Source organism: Hemitrygon akajei, chromosome 6 (assembly GCF_048418815.1).
Source record: "Hemitrygon akajei chromosome 6, sHemAka1.3, whole genome shotgun sequence".
In the NCBI taxonomy this organism is placed as follows: domain Eukaryota; kingdom Metazoa; phylum Chordata; class Chondrichthyes; order Myliobatiformes; family Dasyatidae; genus Hemitrygon; species Hemitrygon akajei.
In genome coordinates, this window is record NC_133129.1 from 74,529,880 (window position 1) to 74,556,248 (window position 26,369).

The 26,369-nt window shown below is 41.6% G+C and overlaps 1 protein-coding gene across 1 annotated transcript in view; it reads left to right on the plus strand.

Annotated features, from left to right (window-relative positions):
* The window catches only part of LOC140729170 (choline transporter-like protein 1), a 132,019-nt gene that overhangs the window by 95,546 nt on the left and 10,104 nt on the right, over window positions 1-26,369 (plus strand). The window contains exons 9-12 of the mRNA XM_073048638.1: window positions 3,842-4,028; window positions 12,536-12,701; window positions 13,744-13,900; window positions 14,176-14,259. Coding sequence (XP_072904739.1) covers window positions 3,842-4,028; window positions 12,536-12,701; window positions 13,744-13,900; window positions 14,176-14,259 — 594 coding nt within the window. The remainder of the gene's footprint in view (window positions 1-3,841; window positions 4,029-12,535; window positions 12,702-13,743; window positions 13,901-14,175; window positions 14,260-26,369) is intronic.

Consider the following 26,369-nt stretch of genomic DNA (forward strand, 5'->3'; position numbering starts at 1 on the left):
AAGGGTAAGGGTGATGAACTTAGAGCATGGATCAGTACATGAAACTACGATGTTGTGGCCATTACTGAAACTTGGTTGAGAGATGTGCAGGAATGAGTGACTAATTTTTTCGGAAGTTTTAGAAAAGATAGAGGAGGTGATAAAAGAGAGTGGTGGAGAGTTGCACTACTAATCATGGACAATATCACAGCTGCACTTGGGAGACATAACGGTGGGGTCAGACATTGAATCCATTTGAGTAGAACTCAGGAATAGAAAGAGTGTACTGATATGATTATACTACAGATCCCCCAAGTGGCCACCAGAGCATTAAGGAACAGATATGTAATCAGATTAAAGAAATGTGTAAAAACAATAGAGTTGTTGGCATGGGGGATTTTAACTTCCCTAATACAAACTGGGACCTTCTTAGTACAAGGGGTTTACATGGAGCAGAATTTGTTAAACGTATCCAGGAAGTTTTCTTAAATAAATATGTGGATGGTGCAACAAGAGGAGGGACTTACTGGTCCTGGTGTTAGGTAATGAGCCTGGCCAGGTGACTGTCCTTTCAGTGGGTAAACAGTTAAGGAACAGTGACCACAACTTCTCAACTTTCAGGACAGCTATAGATAAGGATAGGTGTGGTCCTTGTGGGAGAGTTTTAAATTGGAGTAGGGCAGATTATGAGAGCATTAGGCAGGAACAAAGAAGTGTTGATTGGGGCACTTTTTCTCTGGCAAGTCCACATCAGACATGTGGAGGGTGGTTAAAGATCAATTGCATAGAGTACAGGAAAGGTATGTTCCTGTTAGAAGGAAGGATAGGCTGGAAAGATGAGAGGACCTTGGATGTCCAGAGAGGTGATGAATTTAGTCAAGATAAAACAGGAAAAGTATGTAAAGCTTTGAAAATTAAGATTAACCAAAGCACATGAGCATAAAGAAGCAAGAAAAGAACTAAAGAAGGGAATTAGGAAAGCCAGGAGGGACCATGAAAAGTCCTTGGCAAGTAGGATTAAGGTGAATTCAAAGTCATTCTATGCTTCAAAAGGATAACCAGGGACTGGGTGTGAACACTCAAGGATAAAGGGTGGAACATTTGCTTGGATGTGGAGAATGATAGATAGATAGATACTTTATTCATCCCCATGGGGAAATTCAACTTTTTTCCAATGTCCCATACACTTGTTGTAGCAAAACTAATTACATACAATACTTAACTCAGTAAAAAAATATGATATGCATCTAAATCATTATCTCAAAAAGCATTAATAATAGCTTTTAAAAAGTTCTTAAGTCCTGGCGGTAGAATTGTAAAGCCTAATGGCATTGGGGAGTATTGACCTCTTCATCCTGTCTGAGGAGCATTGCATCGATAGTAACCTGTCGCTGAAACTGCTTCTCTGTCTCTGGATGGTGCTATGTAGAGGATGTTCAGAGTTATCCATAATTGACCGTAGCCTACTCAGCGCCCTTCGCTCAGCTACCGATGTTAAACTCTCCAGTACTTTGCCCACGACAGAGCCCGCCTTCCTTACCAGCTTATTAAGACGTGAGGCGTCCCTCTTCTTAATGCTTCCTCCCCAACACGCCACCACAAAGAAGAGGGCGCTCTCCACAACTGACCTATAGAACATCTTCAGCATCTCACTACAGACATTGAATGACGCCAACCTTCTTAGGAAGTACAGTCGACTCTGTGCGAATGTGATTGAGTACTTTACTTCAGTATTTACCAGGAATTCATTGCTGAGTGTATATATACATTAGGGTGTTTAGAGGTCAAGGAGGAGGAAATGTTGGGCCTCTAATGAGTACTAAGGTGCATAATTCCCAAGGGCTTGATAGGGATTACCCCAGGTTATTGAAGGAGGCAAGAGATAAGATTGCTGGACCCTCTAGCCACAGGCGAAATCCCGGAGGACTGGCGAATGGCTAATGCTGTACCTCTGTTTAAGAGGGAAACCAGGGAAAATCCTGGTAAATGTAGACTGATGAGTCTCACATCAGTTGTAGGGGCATTACTAGAGAAAATTCTTAAGGATAGGATATATGAGCATTCGGAAACCTAATTAGGGAGAGCCATTATGGCTTTGTATGTGGTAGGTCATGCTTTACCAACTTGATTGAGTTTTTTTGGACAGGGTGACGAGAGAGATTTGTTACGAGTAGGGCAGTGTACGTTGTCTACATGGATTTAGTAAGGTGTTTGACAAAGTTCCTCGTGGGAGGCTAATCCAGAAGATTAAGATGCATAGGGTCCATGGCGGATTGGCTCTTTGGATTCAGAAATGGCTTGTGCATAGACAACAGACTGTAGTGGTTGAAAGGACTTATTTGACGTGGAAGTCTGTAATTAGCGGAGTTCCACATGGATTGATGCTGGGACCTTTGCAATTTGTGATGTATATAAGTAACCTGGATGAGAATGTAGTTGGGTGACTTAGGAAGTTTGTGGATGATAGCAAGTTTGGTAGAATTGTGGATAATGTAGAAGACTGGCAAAGAATACAGCACAAGATGAGCAAAACCTTTAACGGTGTAGCTGAGCAGAGAGATCTTGGGATCCAAGTGGATAGCTCCCTGAATATGCCTACACAGGTTGATAAGATGGTTAAGAGGGCTTATTTGCTTTTATTAGTTGAGGCACTGAGTTCAAAAGTCAAGAGGTTATATTGCAACTTTATAAAGCTCTGGTTAGGCCACAAATGAAGTATTGCATACAGTTCCGGTCACTCCACTACAGAAAGGATGTTGAGGCTTAAGTGAAGGTGCAGAAGAGGTTTACCAGGATGCTGCCTGGTTTAGATGGCATGTGCTATCACAAGAGGCTGGTTAAAGTTGGGTTGCTTTCTCTGGAGCGCTGGAGATCTGATAGAGGTTTACAAGACTATGAGAGGCACAGATAGAGTGGACAGAGAGTATCTGTTTCCCAGGGTTGAAATGTCTAATACTAGAGGACATGCATTAAGAGGATGTGGGTTCAAGGGGGGTGTGAGGGGTAAGATTTTACTCAAGAGAGTCCTGGGTGCCTAAAATGTACTGCATGGTATGGTGCTAGAGGCAAATACATTAGAAGCTTTAAAGAAATGTTTGGATAGGCACATGGATGTAAGGAAGATGGAGGGATTTGAACATTGTGTCCATAGGAGGGATTAGTGTTTGGGTTTTTTTAAATTTGCTTTTTAGCTGGTTTAGCACAACATTGTGGGCTGGATGGCCTGTTCCTGTTGCTGTACTGTGTTTTATTTTGGAGAATGGTTTTTGGTGGATCGCTGTGCTGGATGCAGTAGGATGCAGACCTTTGGTAGTAGAAAAAAAACAATCCTTTCAGTGGCCACCATCTTTTTTTCTTTATAATTGCAGATATAACGTGCCATATATTCTCATATGCAATGTACTTTGAGTGAAACAGGTTTTGGCTTCATTGCAGCAACCAACCTTCATTTGAAACTAAGGAGCTGAAGATTCCTTGTCCTTGATTTCTACTATAGTAGAAAGTCCTTTTAGTTTCTGTTAAGTAATTAACAGACTCCTCTTCCTTCTGCCCCTAAATATCTTGGACTAAACCTCATTTGGTAGACAGAAGGTTGGGCTTTAAAATCTCCTCCAAGTCTTCAGATGGTTTTAAGTCCAGTATAGACCTTAAGTCAATACTACAAGTTTCATATTATCCTGGAAGTCTGTACAAATTCTTGTATCTGTTATAAGTAGTTTAAACAATATTTCAGGATAGTGTCTTGCCTTTTAGGGGACTAATGAATTGTACTTCAATGCATTGCTGTTCCTCCACTGCTATTCATTCATATTAGAAGCATGGACAATGAAAGGAAACTAATTTATAATCTATTATTTTGTAGGTTGTTTTACTGCTGTTAATGCTAATAATGAGGAAGCGTGTGGCCCTTACAATTGCCTTGTTCCACGTGGCGGGAAAAGTGTTCACTCACATTCCACTTCTCATCTTCCAATCATTCTGGACCTTCATTGCCTTGGCACTTTTTTGGGTCTATTGGATTGGAGTGCTGCTCTTGTTGGCCACAGCAGGTAGGGTTACACCTGTTCAGAATTTATTTCTGTAACCTAAGTTGTCACATTTTTGTTATTTTCTTCAGTTCTTCCCATTATTGTATGGAAGATCTGAGCATCTTTGCACTCAATAAACCAATTCCAAGAAATGGTTTCATATTTATCATATATTCCGGAGTATAAGCGGACCCCCCATTTTCAAGGTTAAAAAAGTGACTTTCTCACAAACTCCATTTCCAGAAAAGTTGGGATATTTTCCAAAATGCAATAAAAACAAAAATCTGTGATATGTTAATTCACATGAACCTTTATTTAACTGACAAAAGTACAAAAAAAAGATTTTCCATAGTTTTACTGACCAACTTAATTGTCTTTTGTAAATATACACAAATTTAGAATTTGATGACTGCAACACACTCAACAAAAGTTGAGACAGAGGCATGTTTACCATTGTGTTACATCACCTTTCCTTTTAATAACACTTTTTAATCGTTTTGGAACTGAGGATACTAATTGTAGTAGATTTGCAATTGGAAATTTTGTCCATTCTTGCTTGATATAAGACTTCAGCTGCTCAACAGTCCGTGGTCTCCGTTGTCTGATTCTCCTCTTCATGATGCACCATACATTTTCAATAGGAGATAGATCTGGACTGGCAGCAGGCCAGTCAAGCACACGCACTCTGTGTCTACAAAGCCACGCTGTTGTAGCCCGTGCAGAATGTGGTCTGGCATTGTCCTGCTGAAATAAGCATGGACGTCCTGGGAAGAGACGTCGCCTTGATGGCAACATATGTCTCTTTAAAATCCTTATATACGCCTCAGAGTCAATGGTACCTTCACATACATGCAACTCACCCATGCCGTGGGCACTGATGCACCCCCATACCATCACAGATGCTGGCTTTTGCACCTTACGCTGATAACAATCAGGGTGGTCGTTTTCATCTTTGGCACGGAGAACTCGACACCTGTTTTTTCCGAAAACTAGCTGAAATGTGGACTCATCTGACCACAGCACATGGTTCCACAGTCTTTCGGTCCATCTGAGATGAGCTCGGGCCCAGAGAACTTGCCAGCATTTCTGCATAGAGTTGATGTATGGCTTCGTCCTTGCGTAATACAGTTTCAAGTTGCATTTCTGGATGCAGCGACGGACTGTGTTAAGTGACAATGGTTTTCCGAAGTACTCCCGAGCCCAGGTGGCTATAATTGTCACAGTAGCATGACGGTTTTTTAAGCAGTGCCGCCTGAGGGCTCGAAGATCAGGCGCATTCAACAGTGGTTTCCGACCTTGCCCTTTACGCACTGAGATGTCTCTGAATTCTCTGAATCTTTTCACAATATTATGTACTGTAGATGTTGAAAGACCTAAATTCTCTGCAATCTTGCATTGGGAAATGTTCCTTTTGAACTGACTAACAATTCTCTCACAAATTTTGGCACAAAGAGGTAAGCCACGACCCATCCTTGCTTGCAAAGACTGAGCCTTTGATGGACGCTACTTTTATACCCAGTCATGATACCTCACCTGCTACCAATTAGCCTGCTTAATGTGGAGTCTTCCAAACCGGTGTTACTTGAATATTCTGTGCACTTTTCAATCTTATTTTAACTCTGTCCCAACTTTTGTTGAGTGTGTTGTAGCCATCAAATTCTAAATTTGTGTATATTTACAAAAGACAATTAAGTTGGTCAGTAAAACTATTGAAAATCTTTTCTTTGTACTTTTGTCAGTTAAATAAAGGTTCATGTGAATTAACATATCACAGATTTTTGTTTTTATTGCATTTTGGAAAATATCCCAACTTCTCTGGAAACGGGGTTTGTATGTTACCTTTGTATAAGCCGACCCCTTTTGTAGAGGTTTTTGATTTAACCAGAAAAGATCACAAGATCTCACATGCCGGTACTCAGCTTTGCCGGATCCGGACCCCGGAAATTTTGTGAACCAGTACCTGCTAAGAAAACAGGCCAACACACTGTACAGCATTATAAGCGGATTCTTAATAGATAAATCAGAGAGAGAATTTTTGGATTAGGTTTCCAATGGACAAGAATCCTCTGAAATGTAACCCCTGTGAAACCATTTAGCGCCTATCGTAATCTCGTTAAAACATAACACGGGGTGGTGGGATCAGTACGTGTACTCAGTATTGAGTTTGCGACCACCATGTACAAAAGATTAAAACGAATGCGATATGATGCTGGCTTCAAGCTGAAGGTTGTTGATTTTGCTAAAGGAACAAATAATCCTGCCGCTGCTAAGAAGTTTAGTGTGAGTGAGAGAGTGGAGAAAGGCAGAGGACACGCTGAGGGAAATGCCAAAGACAATATGTGCAAACTGCGGGAAATCATGTCAGTGGCCAAAGCTGTAAGAATAAGTTTTAGAGTGGGTGAATCACCAATGATCATCCGGATACATTGTTACCAGAGAAATGATTCGAGTTCAAGCGTTCAAATGGGATGAAAAACACTGTGAGGTCAGCGAAAATTTCAAAGCTACGTGAAGTTGGTGCACCCAATTTATGAATAGATGCAATCTTGTGTTGAGACAAAAAACAAAGATTGCTCAGAAAATTCCCGCGAGGTGTTGTTTACGTTCAAGAACGCTGCTGGATGGACGAAGTGGGTTGCTTGAAGTGGGTTAAAGAGGTGTGGTGTCGACGTCCTGAAGGTTTCAGGGAAGAAAAGTCACTACTTGTCTGGGACATGTTCAAAGTGCACTTGTCAGGTGAGACAAAAGCAGCATTGAAAGCTGAAAATATGGACATTGCAGTCATCCCCGGTGGTTTGATGCCCGTGCTGCAGCCACTAGATGTCATTTTAAACCAACCAAACAATTCATGCGTTGGCAGTGGAACCAATTTGACTCAAAAACAGCCAGTAAATATGACCTGTCTTCTGTGTATTCATTTTTCCAAAGTTGGCACCCTCTGTATAAGCCGACCTCCTAATTTTAGGACCAGAATTTAGGGCCAAATTTTCGGCTTATACACCAGAATTTACGGTACTCTTTGTAGAAATTGATGGGACTTTTGTTTGTAAAAAAACAATTAAAGATCTTTGTGAAGAGCAAATTGTGGATTATATTTGTACATTTTTTTTACATAGGGATGATGAATATTTTGAGTTAACAAGACTTGTGTATAGTGAAATGAATTTGGATCAATCTTTCATCCTTTGAGTCTTCAAATTATAGTGTTTTTACCCATACAGCTGTATGGAGAGAAAAGAATTAGGAAATTCAAACCTAATCCTTTTGCATGCTTAATTGTAAATAGTTTGTAATTGTTGCTGGGAAATAGTTGTCCTTATAGAGTCATAGAGGATACAACAGCACAGAAACAAGCCCTTTGGCTCGCTTAGTCTGTGCTGAGCCATTAATCTGCCAAGTCACATCGACATGCACCCACCTGCACCATAGCCTTCCATACCTCTCCCATCCAAGTACCTATCCAAATTTTTCTCAAATACTGAAATCGACCCCACTTCCACGCTCTCATCACCCTCTGAGTGAACATTTCACCTTTCACTGTGAACCCCTGTTCTAGTCTCACTCAACCTCAGTGGAAAAAGCCTGCCCTCATAATTTTGAAAACCTCTATCAAATCTCCCCTCAGTGTTCTGCGTTCTAGGGGATAATGTCCAAGCCCATTCAATCTTTACATGTAACTCAGGACACAGCAACATTCTTGTAATTAAAAAAAAAAATTCTTTCAAACTTATTTACATCTTTCTTGAAAGTAGTTGACTAAAACTGTTCGTGATACCCCAAGTTAGGCCTTACCAATGTCTTATACAATTTCAACATAGCATCCCAACTTCTGTACTTGATACATTGATCTATGAAGATCAATTTACAAAAAGCTTTCCTTATGACCCTACCTACCTGTGATGCCACTTCCAAGAAGTACTCCCAGATACCTCTGTTACTCCCAGAACTCCTCAGTGCCTTACAGTTCACCTACTCTCCTTGGTCCTCCCAAAGTGCAACACTTCACATTTGTTTGCATTAGATTCCATCTGCCATTTTCCAGTGTGTTTTTCCAGCTGGTCCATGACCTTGCTGCTGCATTGTCTCACATCTATAGACTCTGAGTCCATCTCCCGAATAAATACAGATGTAAAAAATCCACACGTACATTGCCACTTCAACCTTCCAAAGGACTAATTTTGTCTCTTGCTATCCTTGTGCTCTTAATATATCTGTAGAAGCTCTTAGGAATCTCCTTCACCTTGTTTGCTAGAGAAACTTCACATCTTCTTTTAGCCCTTCTGATTTCCTTATTAAGTGTTCTCTTGCATTTCTTATACTCCATTTCAGGTGCAAGCCATCCCTTCTGTACAGTTCCACCATCCCTGGAAGATAGCTCAATGATCCAAAAATCTGAAAACAGCCCTCCTGCACCAACTTATTAGCCACGTGTTAAACTGTAAAACCTTTCTATTTCTGACCTCACTAGCATGTGGCATGGGTAGCAGTCCTGAGATTGCATCACTTGAGGTTCTGTCATGTAACTTAGTACCCAACACCCTGAACTCAATTTGCAGGATCTTTTCTCCCATCCTACCCTTGTCATTGCTACCAATGTGGACCATGACTTTTGGCTGCTCACCCTCCCACTTAAGACTGCTGCGGACTCGATCTGAGGTATCCTTGACTCAGGTGCCCGGGGAGTAACAACTCATCCACGAATCTTGTTCTCATCCATAGAGCCTCCTTTCTGTTCTCCTAATCAAAAAATCCTCAATCACTACAGCTAGCCTTTTCTCCCTCTTTCCTTCAGAATGATGGTTTAGAAACATCTTCAAGCCTTAATTAGTAAGTTGAAGTGATGGAGGAAATGGTGTAAAACACAAGGTTAGAAATTTATTCTTTAAACACAGAAATCAAATAACATACTACTGTTTGCAACAGCCAAGATGGACAAACTTGAATGCAACTCCACTTTTTCAATGTCTAGGTAGGCCCATTGTGTCTGCCTGCTCCTGACCCACTGAGCTCATGTCCGCATACATCAGCTTCAGTCTATCCCCCTTGGTTCCGTTCATTCCTACTTGCATATGTGACACTTCACATTCCCTCAATCACCTCAACTCTTTTCAATTCCCTGACCCAGACTGCCTGATTTTTACCACGGATGTCCAGTCTCTATACACGTCTATCCCTCCCATCAAGAACGCCTTAAAGCTCTCCACTTCTTTCTGAACAAAAGACCTAACCGCTTCCCCTCAACTACCACCCTCCTCCATCTGGCAGAACTAGTCCTCACCCACGACAGTTTCTCCTTCTGCTCCTCCCACTTTCCTCAATCTCAAGGGGTAGCCTTGGGCACCCACACGGGCCCCAGCTATACCTGCCTGTTTGTTGGCTATGTAGAACAGTCCATGTTCTAATCCTTCCCAGGTAACACTTCCCAACTCTTTTTGTAACACACTGACAACGGCACAGATGTTACTTCATTCACTCATGCTGAGCATGTCAATTTCATCAACTTTGCCTTGAACTTCCACCCTGCCCTTAAATGTACTTGGTCCTTTTCTGACAACTGTCTCCCCTTTCTCGATCCCCCTGGAAACAAACTGTCTACTAACATCTTTTATAAACCTAACAATTCCCACCGCTATCTTGACTGTACCTTTTCCCATCCTGTCTTCTGTAGCAACGCTATTTCCTTTTCTCAGTTCCTTCAACTTTGCTGCATCTCTTGCCAGGATGAAGTTTTCCTTTCCAAGACATTAGAAATGTCGTCGTCCTCCTCCAAAGAATGGTTTGGTGTACACCTATACCATTGATGCTGCCCTCCCTACATCTCTGTCATTTCTTTGACATCCATGCTCACTCTATCTTCCTGTCACCTTAACAGGGATAGAGATCCCCTTATCCTTGCCTGCCACCCCATGAGCTTCCACATCCAACACATCATTCTGTGCAACTTCCGTCATTTTAAACAGGATCCTACCGCCAAACACATTTTTACCTCCCGCCCCCCTACCCATCCACTCTCTGCTGTCTACAGGGATCATTCCCTCTGTAATTCCTTTGTCCATTCCAGTTTTTGTTTTCCTTCCCTCTTCTGTTTTTCCCTCTGGTCTCTTACCTCTTCTCCTCAGCTGCCTGTCACCTCCCCATGCTTCCTCTTGCTTCCCTTCATCCTATGGTCTACTCCCATTAGATTCCTTCTTCTCCAGCCCTTCACCTTTCTAATCCACTTGGCTTTACCTGTCACCTTCCAGTTAGTCCACCTTCCCCTCCCCCTGCCTCTTTATTCTGGTGTCTTCCACCGTCCTTTCCAGTCTTGAAGTGTGGTCTCGGGCCAAAACATCAACTGTTTATTCATTTCCATGGATGCTTTCTGAACTAGGGAGTTACTCCAGCATTCTATAGATAATGGGTGCAGGACTAGGCCATTCGGCCCTTCGTGCCAGCACCGCCATTCACTGTGATCATGGCTGATCATCCACAATCAGTACCCCATTCCTGTCTTCTCCCCATATCCTTTGACTCTGCTATCTTTAAGAGCTCTATCTAACTCTTTCTTGAAAGCATCCAGAGAATTGTCCTCCACTGCCTTCTGAGGCAGAGCATTCCACAGATCCATAACTCTCTGGGTGAAAAGGTTTTTCCTCAATTCTGTTCTAAATGGTCTACCCCTTATTCTTAAACTGTGGCCTCTGGTTCTAGATTCCCCCAACATCAGGAACATGTTTCCTGCCTTTAGCGTGTCAAATCCCTTAATAATCTTATATGTTTCAATCAGATCCCCTCTCATCCTTCTAAATTCCAGTGTATACAAGCTCAGTTGCTCCAATCTTTCAACATATGACAGTCCCGCCATCCCGGGAATTAACCTCGTGAACCTACGCTTCACTCCCTCAATAGCAAGAATGTTCTTCCTCAAATTTGGAGACCAAAACTTCACACAATACTCCAGGTGGGGTCTCACCAGGGCCCTGTACAACTGAAGAAGGACCTCTTCGCTCCTTTACTCAACTCCCCTTGTTATGAAGGCCAACATGCCATTAGCTTTCTTCACTGCCTGCTGTAGCTGCATGCTTACTTTCAGTGACTGATGTCATGTTGTACTTCCCCTTTTCCTACCTTGACACCAATCAGATAGTAATCTGCCTTCCTTTTCTTACCACTTTGGATAACCTCACAGTTATCCACATTAAACTGCATCTGCCCACTCACCCAACTTGTCCAAGTCACCCTCCGTTCAAATAACATCCTCCTCATATTTCACACTGCCACCCAGCTTTGTGTCATCTGCAAATTTGCTAATGTTACTTTTAATCCCTTCATCTAAATTATTAATGTATATTGTAAATAGCTGCGGTCCCTGCACCGAGCCTTGCGGTACCCCACTAGTCACTGCCTGCCATTCTGAAAAGGTCCCGTTAATCCCTACTCTTTTTTTTCCTGTCTGCCAACCAATTTTCTATCCATGTGAGTACCCTACCCCCAATACCATGTGCTCTAATTTTGCCCACTAATCTCATATATGGGACCTTATCAAAGGCTTTCTGAAAGTCCAGGTACACTACATCCACTGGCTCTCCCTTGTCCATTTTCATAGTTACATCCTCAAAAATTTCCAGAAGATTAGTCAAGCATGATTTCCCCTTCATAAATCCACGCTGGCTCAGACCGATCCTGTTACTGCTATCCAAATGTTCTGTTATTTCATCTTTTACAATTGACTCCACAAATTTTGTTTGTATGTTGCTCTATTGTTTTGTGATGCAGTTCAGAGGATGGTTATTTCAGATCAAATTAATATGTCAGTAGATTTCCTCTGTATAAAACATGAATTGTTTGCTTGCATTCCATTAAGCATCCATAGGCATAATTTATTTTCTGGTATGTGGATGGAATTTTGACCCCTTTCAGTATTGTGTACATACTGCTAAACAATGGCAATTCAAAACAGCGCATTTGGTTTTATGGGCTTAATGTTTAACCAATGACTGGAGAAAATATGAAAATGCTGAAGCCTTGATTTGACAAGTTCTGTAGTCAGGTTGTTCCTATATTTCACTTTTTAAAAACATCACTCACTCAACTTGTATATTACCTTCAGTTGTGTATTTAATAATTCAATAATCCTGTGGGTTGGGGTGTGTGTGTGTGTACATATATACATATGTGTTTGTACATGTATATATGTATATCATGTAAAAGTACATTAATTGCATACGTAATCATGCTACCACATGATACATGCATGCTTCAGTAAAAGTAACACCAAGTAAGTCAGACATGAATTCTTGGACTCCTCTGTTTTCCCTTGAATTGTTTTAATGTTTTGAAGTTACGAAACGTAACACCTTCCATCTTTTAATTGTAATTCCTGGTTCTCCAACTTTTTGCTTTCGTTGTTCTCAACTGCCGTTTGCTCTTGGCAGTACTTTACTTAGCCTCATTGTACATTTAATTAATTTTCAAAATATGCAACTAAACTTGAAACCACAATTTGTTTCTTCTGCTCCCACTTCCCACCATCACCTTCTCTATTCAAGGCTATCCTGCAAAGAACAACACAGATTATGTTGAATTTAAAGTTTCTGGCCCTCTACAGTACACTTGGATTTATCATCTAGTTGGCCTCATTTGGATCAGTGAGTTCATACTGGCCTGTCAACAGATGACTATCGCTGGAGCTGTAGTAACTTACTATTTCACAAGGTAAGTGCTTAATAATACTAAGAAAACACACAATACATATAAATACGTAAGACAGCTTATATACATAGATTATACGTATATCCATAAAGTGATGATAGGCTGATGAGGTGACTCACTGAAAATGATAAAGTAGTGGTGGAGTTGGTGGGTGGAGGTATTCATCAGTCTTGCTGCTTGGAGAAAGTAACTCGTTTTGGGTCTGGTGATTGTGGTGTGGATGACCGTAACCTCTTCCCTGAACGGAGTGGGAGAAATAATCCATTTGCAGGGCATGTGGGATCCTTTACAATGTGGTATACATTCCTGTGACTGCATGGGTTTCCTTTGGGTGCTCCTGTTTCTTCCCATAGTCACTGATTTGTAGGTTGATTGATCATTGTAAATCATCCTGTGATTAGGCTAGGATTAAATTGGGGGATTGCTGGGTGGTGTGACTCAAAGGGCCCACGCTGCACTGTATCTCAATAATAACAATAAAATATAGATGAACTAAAAGCATAAATCTAAAATCAATTTAAAATCCTGATTTAACTTTTCAATCCAAATTGATAATCCCATTCAGCAATAGGGTTGTACTAGGTGATCAGCTTTGGCTGTTGGAAAACTCAGAGGCATGTTACCAACCTACTCTAGCCTTTCAGTTTAGTACATTATGAACCTGTTGCATGCCTCTGTGCCCAAAGGTACAGCAAGAGGCTAAATGTGCTCATAACTAACATATAGCACATTCTATGCTGCACTGAGATAAAACAAAAATGTGACCTGCACTGCAACTTATGAGCTAGCCATCAGTTCATTCATTATATTTTGTCAGTTACACAAACCAAACCAAGTTCTGAAATATTTAAAATAGTTAAAATTTTCTGATAGCATGTGACTTCAGTGGGACTGATTTTAATTGTTGAATTTTGCTACTAAAATTCGAAGGTGAAGTTCTGCTCAGATGGGCATGCATTAATGTACTGGAATTCTGATGTAATAAAGTGCCTGTGCTTCTCAATTGATCACACTCCAATTACTACTTTTATCCGAATTTACTCAGAGACAAAAATGACTTGCCTGCCACGCCAATCCTATCTTCCATGCGACGACTGATTGTGTACCACCTGGGAACAGTAGCCAAGGGTTCCTTCATCATCACTTTAATAAAAATCCCACGAATGATCCTTGTGTACCTTCACAGCCAACTCAAAGGCAAGGTAAGTTTATTGTCATCTGATTGTACATGTAGATAACCAAATGAACAACGTTCCTCCGGACCACAGTGCACCCACATAGCATATATCACACACTGCACATAAACCAAAATATTATACTATTAAGTAAGATCATAAAATATAATTCAAAATACATGTAGTAATATGCAGCATGAGTAAACAGTACAGTAAACAGCTCACTGTCCTTGTGATGTGACCTCAGTAATGGCAGGGTTGTCATATTTAAAGGTGTTTTATCACCTTTGTTTAAATTCTAGGAAAATGCCTGTGCAAAGTGCTTGCTGAAAGCATGTATGTGCTGCCTATGGTGTTTGGAAAAGTGCCTGCTCTATCTCAACAGGGTAAGTTCTCCTCATTTTAATTTTGTTTTAATTTACTTTTAAGTCAGTCTAATTGACTTCTATTGGAAGCCTCTGGACAAATTATGACAAGAATGTGAACAAGTCATAGCTTAAAAATAAAAAATCTTGAGAATTTATGAATGAAGTGTATATCCTTTTGACTATTGTGCAAGTTACTTATTACTTTTGTCCTGATTTGGTTGTGCCTCTTGCTGTTCTGATAAAGGTATTAAGCTGTTTTATATACAATGTACAGTGCCTTGAAAAATAATTCAGCCCCCCCCCCCCAACCCTTTGTTTGGAAAAATGATTATTACAATCAGGGACTTCAATCAATTTAACTGAAAATGTTTATGTGTGAATCACATACTGCTTTTTTTTCCATAGTAGAGCCCAAAAAAACAAGGGAAATTTTAAAGTATGTAAAATTTAAAAATACAAAAATTGAAATGTCAGCTGTTCAAAGGTATTCTTCCCCGTTTCTTCACTTCTTATTTGAACCACCTCTCGCAGCTATTACAACCAGTAGTCTTCTAGGATAAGTTTCTATTAGATTTGCATAATGTGATGCAGCAAGATTTGCTGATCCCTCCTTGCAAAATTGTTCAAGCTGTGCCAGATTAGTTAGGGAGTGGTGGTGGACAGCAATCTTGAGGTATTGCCAGAAGATGTTTGTTTGGGCTAAGGTCAGGTCCCTGACTGGGCCATTCAAGGGCATCAATTTTCTGTTTTGGAAGCCACTCGGTGGTCACTGTGGCAGTGTGCTTTGGGTTGCTGTCCTGGTGAAAGATGAAATTCCTCCCCAGTTTAAGCTTTCTGGCAGAGGCTTGCAGGTTTTTATCCAGGATCTCTGTGTATTTAGCAGCATTCATCATCCTATCACTTCTAACCAGATTTCTATTCCTTGCAGCTGAAAAACATCCCCATTGCATGATGCTGCCTCCACCATACTTTATTGTAGGGTGCTGTCACCTGGTTGATGCACAACATTAGATTTATGCCACACCTACCGCTAAAAGAAAACACATTCTTCTCCTTGCTTCTCTGTGAAGACTTTGCTAAGTGTCACTTAGAAGATACTCTAAAGATGTGGTAGAAAGTCTTGTGGTTGGTTGAGACTAAAGTTGAATTTTTTGGCCTCAACACTATGTGATACGTATGTTATAGATCTAATTGGAGCTCAGGGCCTTTCAGGACATTTTAATGGGTTTCAATCATACGATCTATTAGGCACTTGGCAAAAGCCAATAATGAAAAGTTAGGTTTAAGTGGAGTGACCATCGTGGGAGTGGCTATTGTTCCTATCTTACTTTGTCTATTATTACATAGCTAGTGCAGTGAGAATGGGTCCAGGGTTAGTGGTATGTGCTTTATCTGGGATGTGGGAAATCTCTAGTCTCTGTGATAGCTACACGTGCATGGGGTGCATCCAGCTGCAGCTCCTTGCCAGCCATGTTAGCTTGTTGCAGTTGAATGATTTTTGGCTCATATAGGAGAATGACGTGATGGGAGCTCAGGGAGGTAGTCACCCTTCAGTTGAAGGCAGGTAGCTAGGTGACCGTCATCACAGGAAAAGGGGATAGGACGACAGTGCAGAGTACCACTGTGGCCATTCCCCACAATAATAAGTACCACTTCTGATACTATGGAGGTGAGGGGAGGAGAGGGAATCAACTTAGCAGGGGAAAGCTGTACACTGAGTCTGGCACTGTGGCTTAGAAGGGAAGGGAAAGGTAGAGTGCAGTAGTGAAGGGGATTCCACAGTTACAGGAGCAGACAGGAGATTTGTGGACATGAAAGAGACACCCAGACGGTACGTTGCCTTCCAGGTGCCAGGGTCAGGGATGTCTTGGATTGGGGCTACAGCATTCTAAAGTGAGAGAGTGAACAGCCAGAAGTCGTGGTACATATTGGTACCACCAACACAGGTAGGAAAAAGGATGAGTTCCTGAAGAGAGAGTATCGGGAGTTAGGTAGAAAGCTGAAAAGCAGGAACTCATGGGTAGTAATCTCTGGATTGCTGCCTCTGCCGTGCCCCAGTGAGTGTAAGAATAGGATGATTTGGCAGATGAATGCATGGCTGAGGAATTGGTGCAGGTGGCAGGAATTGGGATCTCTTCTGGGGAAGGTATGACATGGTACAAAAAGGACAGGTTACACCTGAACTTGAGAGAGACCAATATCCTTGTGGGTAGGTTTGCTAGAGTAGTTAGAGAGGATTTAAGCTAACTTGGCAAAGGGATGGGATCCAGAGTAATGAGCTGGAGGATGGGCTGCTGTTATAAAAGTAGATGCAGTGTGTAGTAAGTCTGTGAGGAAGGATAGGCGGATGATAGGGAAAAATTGCAGTCGGAAGTGAGATGAGCTAAAATGCTTCCTTAAACTAAGTAGGCTCAACGGTTCAACTGTTTAGAAAACTGAGGATAAAGTAAAAGGGAAGGAGAGGTTATGAAAGTCTCCAGAATAAATAAAATGCCAAAATGTTTAGCAAGGGATCAGAATTTAACATTTGGTAACATGGAGGCAAATTTGAAAAAGGTGATGTTTACAGGGATGAAGGTGTTACTTTGGAATGCGCAAGGTATATGGAATGAGATAGATCATCTTGTAGTGTAATTAAGAAATTGGCAGTTATATTGTTATGGGCATCACTGAGTCGTGGCTGAAAGAAGATCATAGTCAGGAGCTTAACATTCTAGGATAGACATTGTATTGGAAGAACAGGCAGGTAGGCATAGGGGTGAGCAGACTTTGTTGGGAAAAAATTAAATCAAATCTAGAATTCCTGGGGGGAAGGAACCAAACTGAAGAGATAGAGGAAGGGGCGGTTGGCTCACAAATAGAGAAAGCTTGTAGACAGTGTTGGAGGGAAAATAGCTAAGTGATAGAGAAGGGATACGCTTAGACTGATGGTTTGAGATGTGTCTATTTTAATGCTAGGAGTATCATGAACAAAGCAGATGAGCTTAGAGCATGGATCAGTACTTGGAGCTATGATGTTGTGGCCATTACAGAGACATGGATGGCTCAGGGGCAAGAATAGTTACTTAAAGTGCCAGGCTTTAGATGTTTCAGAAAGGACAGGAGGGAGGCAAAAGAGGTGGGGACGTGGCACTGCTGATTAGAGATAGTGTCATGGCTGCAGAAAAGGAGGAAGTCATGGAGGGATTGTCTACTGAGTCTCTATGGGTGGAAGTTAGGAACAGGAAGGGGTCAATAACTCTACTGGGTGTTTTTGATAGACCGCTCAGTAGTAACAGGGATATCGAGAAGCAGATAGGGAGACAGATTCTGGAAAGGTGTAATAATAACAGGGTTGTTGTGGTGGGAGATTTTAATATCCCAAATATTGATTGGCATCTCCCTAGAGCAAGGGGTTTAGATGGGGCGGAGTTTGTTAGGTGTGTTCAGGAAGGTTTCCTGACACAATATGTAAATAAGCCTACAAGAGGAGAGGCTGTACTTGATCTGGTATTCGGAAATGAACCTGGTCAGGTGTCAGAACTCTCAGTAGAAGAGCATTTTGTAGATAGTGATCACGATTCTGTCTCCTTTGCCGTAGCATTGGAGAGGGATAGGAACAGACCTGTTAGGAAAGCGATTAATTGGAGTAAGGGGGAATATGAAGCTATCAGGCAGGAGCTTGGAGGCATAAATTGGAAACAGATGTTCTCAGGGAAATGTACGGCAGAAATGTAGCTATTGTTGAGAGGATATTTGCGTGGCATTCTGCATAGGTATGTTCCAATGAAACAAGGAAAGGGTAGTAGGGTACAGGAACTGCGGTGCACAAAGGCTGTTGAAAATCTAGTCAAGAAGAAAAAAAAGCTTACAAAAGGTACAAAAAACTAGGTAATGATAGAGATCTAGAAGATTATAAGGCTAACAGGAAGGAACTTAAGAGTGAAATTAAGAGAGCCAGAAGGGGCCATGAGAAGTCCTTGGTGAGCAGGATTAAAGAAAACCCCAAGGCATTCTACAAGTATGTGAAGAGCAAGAAGATAAGATGTAAGAGGACCAATCAAGCATGATAGTGGAAAAGTTTATATGGAACTGGAGGAGCTACTTTGCTTCAGTATTCACTAAGGAAAAGGATCTTGGCGATTGTAAGGATGACTTACAGTGGACTGAAAAGTTTAGCCATATAGACATTAAGAAAGAGGATGTGCTGGAGCTTTTGGAAAGCATCAAGTTAGATAAGTCACCGGGATCAGACAAGATATATCCTAGGCTACTGTGGGAGGCAAGGGAGGAGATTGCTGAGCCTCTGGCAATGATCCTTTGCATCATCAGTGGGGACGGGAGAGGTTCTGGATGATTAGAGGGTTACAGATGTTGTTCCCTTATTCAAGAAAGGGGGTAAAGATATCCCAGGAAATTATAGACCAGTGAGTCTTATTTTGCTGCTTGCTAAGTTGGAAAAGATCCTGAGAGGCAGGATTTATGAAAATTTGGAGAGGCATAAAATGATTAGGAATTGTCTGCATGACTTGGTCTAAGGCAGGTCATGCCTTACGAGCCTGAGTGAATTTTTTTGAGGATGTGACTAAACACGTTGATGAAGGTAGAGCAGTAGATGTAGTGTATATGGATTTCATCAAAGTATTTGAAAAGGTACCCCATGCAAGGCTAATCAAGAAAGTAAGGAGGCATGGGATCCAAGGAGACATTGCTTTGTTGATCCAGAACTGACTTGCCCACAGAAAGCAAAGGGTGGTTGTAGACGGGTCATATTCTGCATGGAGGCCGGTGACAAGTTGTGTGCCTCAGGGATTTGTTCTGCAACCCCTTCTCTTCGTGATTTTTATAAATGACCTGGATGAGGAAATGGAGGAATGGGTTAGTAAATCTGCTGATGACACAAAAGTTAGGGATGTTGTGGATAGTGTGGAGGGCTGTCAGAAATTACAGTGGGACTTTGATAGGATGCAAAACTAGGCTGCGAAGTGACAGATGGAATTCAACTCAGATAAGTGTTAGGTGGTTAATTTTGGTAGGTCAAATATGATGGCAGAATATAGTATTAATAGTAAGACTGTTGGCAGTGTGGAGAATCAGAGGAATCTTGGGGTCCGAGTGCATAGGGCATTTAAAGTTGCTGCGCAGGTTGGCTCTGTATTTAAGAAGGCATATGGTATATTGGCCTTCATCAACTGTGGGATTGAGTTTAAGAGCTGAGAGGTAATGTTATAGTTATATAGGACCCTGGTCAGACCCCGCTTGGAGTACTGTGCTCAGTTCTGATCAACTCACTACAGGAAGGATGTGGAAACCATAGGAAAAGTTCAGAGGAGATTTACAAGGATGTTGCCTGGATTGGGGAGCATGCCTTTTGAGAATAGGTTGAGTGAACTTGGTCTTTTCTCTTTGGAGCAATGGAAGATGACAGGTGACCTGATGGAGATGTATAAGCTGATGAGAGGCATTAATCATGTCGCTTGTCAGAGGCTTTTTCCCTGGGCTGAAATGGCTAACACAAGAGGGCACAGTTTTAAGGTGCTTGAAAGCAGGTACAGAGGAGATGTTAGGGGTAAGTTTTTTTTACACACAATGGTGAGTGCGTGCAATGGGCTGCCAGTGACAGTAGTAGAGGTGGATACGATATCGTCTTTTAAGAGACTTCTGGATAGGTACATGGAGCTTAGAAAAATAGTGGGCTATGGGTAACCCTAGGTAATTTCTAAAGTAAGTATATGTTCAGCACAGCATTGTGGGTTGAGGAGCCAGTATTGTGCTGTAGGTTTTCTATGTTCCTAAATCCTTAGAAAGAGGTAACATAGGATCAGAAATTATGGAATCTTTGTAGATGAAGTTAAGAATCTGAAAGGGTAAGAAGACCCTGATGGGAGCTATATACAGACCTCCGAAGAGTAGCCAGGATGTGCAGTACATACTACAACAAGAGATAAGAAAAAGCCATGTAAGAAGAGCAATATTATGGTAATCACGCGGGTGGGGTTTCAATTTGCGGTTAGATTGGGAAAATCAGGTTGGTGCTGGATCCCAAGAGAAGGTAATAGTAGAATTTTACAGGTTGACCCCCATCCCCTGGGAAAAGTATTGGGCGTTGTGTAATCAACCAGATTGGATCAGAGAGCCTAAGGTAAATAACCTTTAGGCAGCAGTGATTATAATATGATAGAATTCACACTGCAGTTTGCAAGGGAGAAGCTCAGTTCAGGTGTATTAGTATTACAGTGGAGGAAAAGGAACTAAAAAGGCACGAGGAAGGAGCTGGCCAAAGTTGATTGGTAGGGGACACTAGCAGTTATGATGGCAAGACAGCAATGGCTGGATTTTCTGGGAGTAATTTGGAAGCCACGAGAAATACGTAACAAAGAAAAAGAATTATTCTAAATGGAGGAGAGTCAGTGGATGATGTTTACTTCGTTTTTCAAAAGGTCTTTGACAAGATGCTGTACATTAGGCCACTAAACAGAATAAGAGCCTATGGTATTACAACAAAAATAATAACATGGATAGAAGATTGGCTAACTGGCAGGAGACAAAGAATGGGAATAAAGGGGGTCTTTTCAGTTCGGCATCTAGAGACTAGCGGTGCACTCCGGAGTTGGTGTTAGGGCAGCTTCTTTGCATGTTTTATGTCGATGATTTGGATGACAGAATTGATGACTTTGTGGCCAAATTTGTGGATCTTTCAAATATAGGTGAAGAAGCAGGAAGTCTACAAAATGACTTGGACAGATTTGAAAAATGGGTAAAGAAATGGCAGAAGGATTAAAGTTTAGGGAAATGTGTGGTCATGCACTTTGGCAGAAAGACTAAAGGTGCAGACTCTGTTCTGAATGGGGAGCAAATTCAGAAATCTGAGCAGCAAAGGGTTTCGGGAGTCCTTGTGCAGGATTCTTTACAGGTTACCTTTCAGGTTGAGTCAGTGGTAAGAAAGTCAAATGCAATGTAAGCCTTCATTTTGAAATGAGTGAAATATAAGAGCAAGGATGTAATGGTGAGGCTTTATACAGCATTGTGTCAACCACACGGAGTATTGTGAGAAGTTTTGAGCTCCCTCTCTTACAGACAACGTGCTGGCATTGGAGAGGGTCCAGAAGAGATTTGCAAGAATGATCCTGGAAAAGAAAGGGTTAATATATGAGGAGCATTTGATGGCTCTGTACCTGTACTCGCTGAAGTTCAGAAGAATGTCGGGGGCGGTGGGAGAGATTCTTATTGAAACCTAAAGAATATTGAAAGGCCTAGATTGAGTGGATGTGGAGAGAATATTTCCCATAGTGAGAGAATCTAGGACAGGCACAGCCTCAGAATAGAAGGATGTCCCTTCAGATGGAGATGAGGAGGAATTCTTTAGTGAGAAGGTGATGAATTCATTGTCACATATGGCTGTGGAGGCCAAGTTATAGCGATTTTATAAAGTGGAATTATAAAGTGGATAGGTTCTTGATTAATAAACATTTGAGGGAGAAAGGAACGTGGGCTTCAGAGGGATAATAAATCAGCCATGATTGATTGAGGGTGCAGACTCGATAAGCTGAATTACCTAATCTCCTCCTATTTCTTATAATCTTATATATTCAAGGACATCTTTAACCTACTGTGGCCTCCGATTTCCACTTGCTTCAGAATGGGTAGCTGCCATTCTGGTGCATGAGAAGAGTAGGCTGAGTTGTTTCAGTGACTATCAATCACCCAGTCTTCCCATTTGCCATAATGAAGTGCTTCAAAAGGTTGGTTATAGCTAGAATGAGCTCCTACCTGAGCAAGGACTTGGACCTGCTATAATTTGCCCACCACAGCAACAGGTCTACAGCAGATGTGATCTCACTGGCTCTCCACTTTGCTTTGGAGTGTCTAGACAACTACAAGACATTCTTGAAGTTACTAAATACTGATTGCAGCTCTATTTTCAATGCTACCATTCCCTCAGTACCAATAACTGAGCTTCAAAACTTGTGCCTCTGTACCTCCCTCTGCCTCAACTCTCTTATTAGGAGGACACAGTCAATGCCAATATATAATACATCTTATGCCCTGACTGTGTATACCTGGTAGAACACTGAAAACCTGTGCCAATCAACTGGCAGGCGTGTTCAAGGGCAACTTTAATCTCTCACTGCTGCAGTCGGAGGTTCCCACCTGCTTCATAAGGATGACAATCGTGCCATGGCCCAAGATGAGCTGCCTCAACAAATATCGCCCAGTTGCACACACACCTACTGTGATGAAGCGCTTTGAGAGGTTGTTCATGACTGAAATCAACACTTGCTTAAGTGAAGACTAGCTGCAATTTGCCTATCGCCAAAATAGATCTGCAGTGGATGCAATCTCATTGGCTCTTCACTCGGCCTTGGATCACCTGAACGATAGCAATACCAACATTAGGCTGCTTTACTTTCAACACAATGATACCCTCAGTTCTAATCAACAAGCTCTAAAACCTGGGCCTCTGTAGCTCTCACTGCAAATGGATTCTTGATATCCTCATTGGGTAACCAGTCAGTGCAGATCTGAAGTAATATTTTGCCGATAATCAGCACTGACACACTGCAAGGATGCGTGCTTAACCCACTGCTTTACTTTTTCTAAGCCCATGACTGCGTGGCTAGGCACAGCTCAAATGCCATCCATAAATTTGCCAATGATGCAACTAGTGGAAGGGGTGAGCACTGTCAAGTTCCTGGATGTCAACATCTTTGAAGATCTATCCTGGGCCCGACATATTGATGCAATTACAAAGAAGGCATGTCAGCAACTTTATTTCATTAGTTGTTTGAGGAGATTCGGTATGTCACCACAGATTCTCACAGATGTTTGCAGATGTGCTATGGAGAGTATTCTAACTGGTTGCTTCATCTGGTATGGAGGGGCCACGGTACAGGATGAGAAAAGCTGAAGAAAGTTGTAAACTCAGTCAACTTCATCATGGGCACTATCCTCCCCAGCATGCAGGGCATCTTTAAAATGTAATGCCTCAAAAAGGCGGCATCTGCCTTTAAGGACCTCTATCATCTAGGACATGTTCTCTTATTGCCACTCTCAAGGAAGAGGTAAGGGTGTCTGAAAACACACGCTGAACATTTTAGGAGCATCTACTCACCCTCTGCTATCAGATTTCTGAATAGACAATGAACCCATATACACTAGATCACTTTTTTTTGTCTGTTGTGCAACTTATTTAATATATATATTTCCTGTTGTAATTTATAGTTTTAATTATTGTGCATAGCAAGGTCCCGCTGCTGCAAAACAACAAATTTCATGAAATATGCCAGTGATATTAAATCTGATTCTGATTAACATCTCCCTTGCTGACTATCAACACAAGCATACCTCAAGTATATGTACTTAGCCCACTGCTATACTTTGTCTACTCGGACTGTGTGGCTAAGCATGGCACAAACACCATATAAACATTTGTTGATGACACCGCTGTTGCTTGGGGAATCTTAGATGGTGATAAGGAACCTTCAGTAGTGAAATAAATATGAGAAAATCTGCAGATGCTGGAAATCCAAAGCAACACACACAGAATACTGGAGAAACTCAGCAGGCCAGGTAGTATGTATGGAAAAGAGTACGAGAGTTTGCGTATGGAAGGTTTGAGCCGAGCCCTTTCATTAGTGCTGATGAAGGGCCTCAGCTCTAAATATCACCAGCTTACTCTTTTCCATAGATGCTACCTGGCCTGCTGAGTTTGTTCAGCATTTTGTGTGTGTTCTAAGGGTGAAATAGATCAGCAGGTTAAGTGGTGTTGCAACAGCAACCTCATGCTCGCCTCCCATCTAGTAGGCGCTACAGGAGCCTCCGCTCCCGCACCAGCAGGCTCAGGAGGAGCTTCTTGCCTGAGGCTGTGACCCTGCTGAACCTCACATCACAGTGCTAAGCAGTATTGCACCCATATTGTAGTGTCTCCGTAATTTTATATTTGTGTGCTGTAGCACTTACTTTTTATTCGCAGTTATGTAAATAACACTATTCTTTGCATTTCTGGTTAGATGCTAACTGCATTTCATTGGCTTTGTATCTGTACTTGGCACAGCAACAACAAAGTTGAATCTAATCTAATCTAAATGCTCAATGTCAGCAAGTCCAACGAGCTAATTGTGGACTTCAGGACAGGGAAGTCAGGAGGGCACACACCAGTCCTCTTTACGAGCTCAGCGGTGGGAAGTTCCTGGACGTCAATATTTCAGACAATCTATCCAGGGCCCAAGACATCAATGTAATCCAGAAAAGAGACACTCCAGTGATTCTACTTCGTCTGTCTGAAGAGATTTAGCATGTCCACCAATTACTCTTGTACATTTATATAGATATACCTGGAGAAAATTCTAACTGATTGCACCACAAGCAGGTACAGAGCCTTCAACATGCAGGACTGAAAGAAGCTGCAGGGGATTGTGGGTCAGCCAGTTCAATCACAGGCGCAGCCCTCATCATCAACAAGGACATCTTCAATTGGCAGTGCTTCAAGACTGCGGCGTCCGTCATTGTTGTTTTTGCTAATAATCGTCGCTTGTATCTGGCTAAAAAGCTGCAACCCTGCTGTTCCAGTAGCCACTCTTGTTACTAACGTAAGAAAGCCCCTATTCCTATCTAACCTATGGTTCAACTGGGTTTCTGTTGCCATTAATTGCTTAATTTTCAGGAATAGAATCACCTTTAATGTCAGTCAGATCAGTGATTCCTGCCAAGAGGAATTTATAATCACCAAGCTGATCGTTCCATTTACAATATTCCACATTTCAGGGATTTCTCTGGACAAATCCCAAGAGGGAATTTTTCTTTTAATCTATGGAATTACATAATAATCTGTTTATTAATTTGAAAGCTGGGTATCTGAAATAACAGCTGGAACTATTCAAGTCAGACTACACTTGTGGAGGGAGGAACAGTTAATATTTCAGTTGTTTTGTGCGTTTGCCAGTTTATTCTGATCCAAGGGCATTGAGGAGAACCTGGGAGAACATTGAGGAGAACATTGAGCAGAAGTGTTGGCAACCAGGGGAGCCAGATAAGTTTATTGATAGTAGAGCAATAAATGAGATGAAGAGATTATTTGTGAATTGATGTTTTCTTGGATGGATTATATGAAAAGATGATCAAAGTCTATTCATGATAGACCAGTTTGCGCTGAAGGTTCTGATGTTAAGCAAGTCGCAGACTTGTGCAAATCCACTACATCCAGCTTGTGATAAATGCAGCAGCAGAACTCTGCTTTACTAGGGTTTCTCTAGCACTAGATTGAGGAATCTACCTTTCTGTCCACCTTCCTCCTGTCTCACCATCCCCACGGATAGCTTACCACCAGCACTGACCAATCCTCAACCAGTCAGAACTCCCAAAGGATTAGAGTCCTCATTCATTTGGATGGAGATTCCAAATCTGGAGGTTAGGAGGGAAGTAACAGGTTACTTATTTTGTTCATAAATATTTCATTGTGTTTTAATTTTGCTTTTAATTTCTGTAAACCTTTTGTGCAGGAATCTTAAGGTTTCAAGTGTCTTTGAATACCAGACACATTTTTAAAAAATGTTAAATTGTAGACCTGTGTTTGACAGAAGATGAAGCCCTCCCATTTTCCTCCACCCCCAAACTCTATCCTCTTTGAAAGCTCATGGGGGCATTTTGAAACCTAATTGTTACTTCACCATCTGACTGATTATGGAGGATTGGATGAGTTACGTAATAGCTCTGGGATTCCAGGTGATGGGTGAATTTGCTGCAGTAACTTTTCAGGAAAAAAACTGAAATTTAACTGGGCTTTATTTGAAAGAAAGGTAAGTGAGAATATTGGACCACTCTTGCATAGAGCTGACATGATGACCAATAGGAAAGTGCCAATAGAGAGTGTGCAGAGTACTCTCCGCTGAGAAATATAGGACCCCACTAAAAAGTAGGCTCTAGGGAACTTCAAATTGGAAAATTGAAAAAAAGATTGTTGTGAGGGAGATCTAAAAAGTGAAAAGCAGAGCAAACGACACATGAAAATCTTGAGAGACTCGTGTGATGAAAAAGGAAATAATAAAGTATGTCAAGCATAATGTAGAATCTTTACCTCTAGGACAACAGTCATGGAAACGACTGGCTGCTTAGAAAGTAAGCATATGGTGTGGTGTAAAATATAAAATACA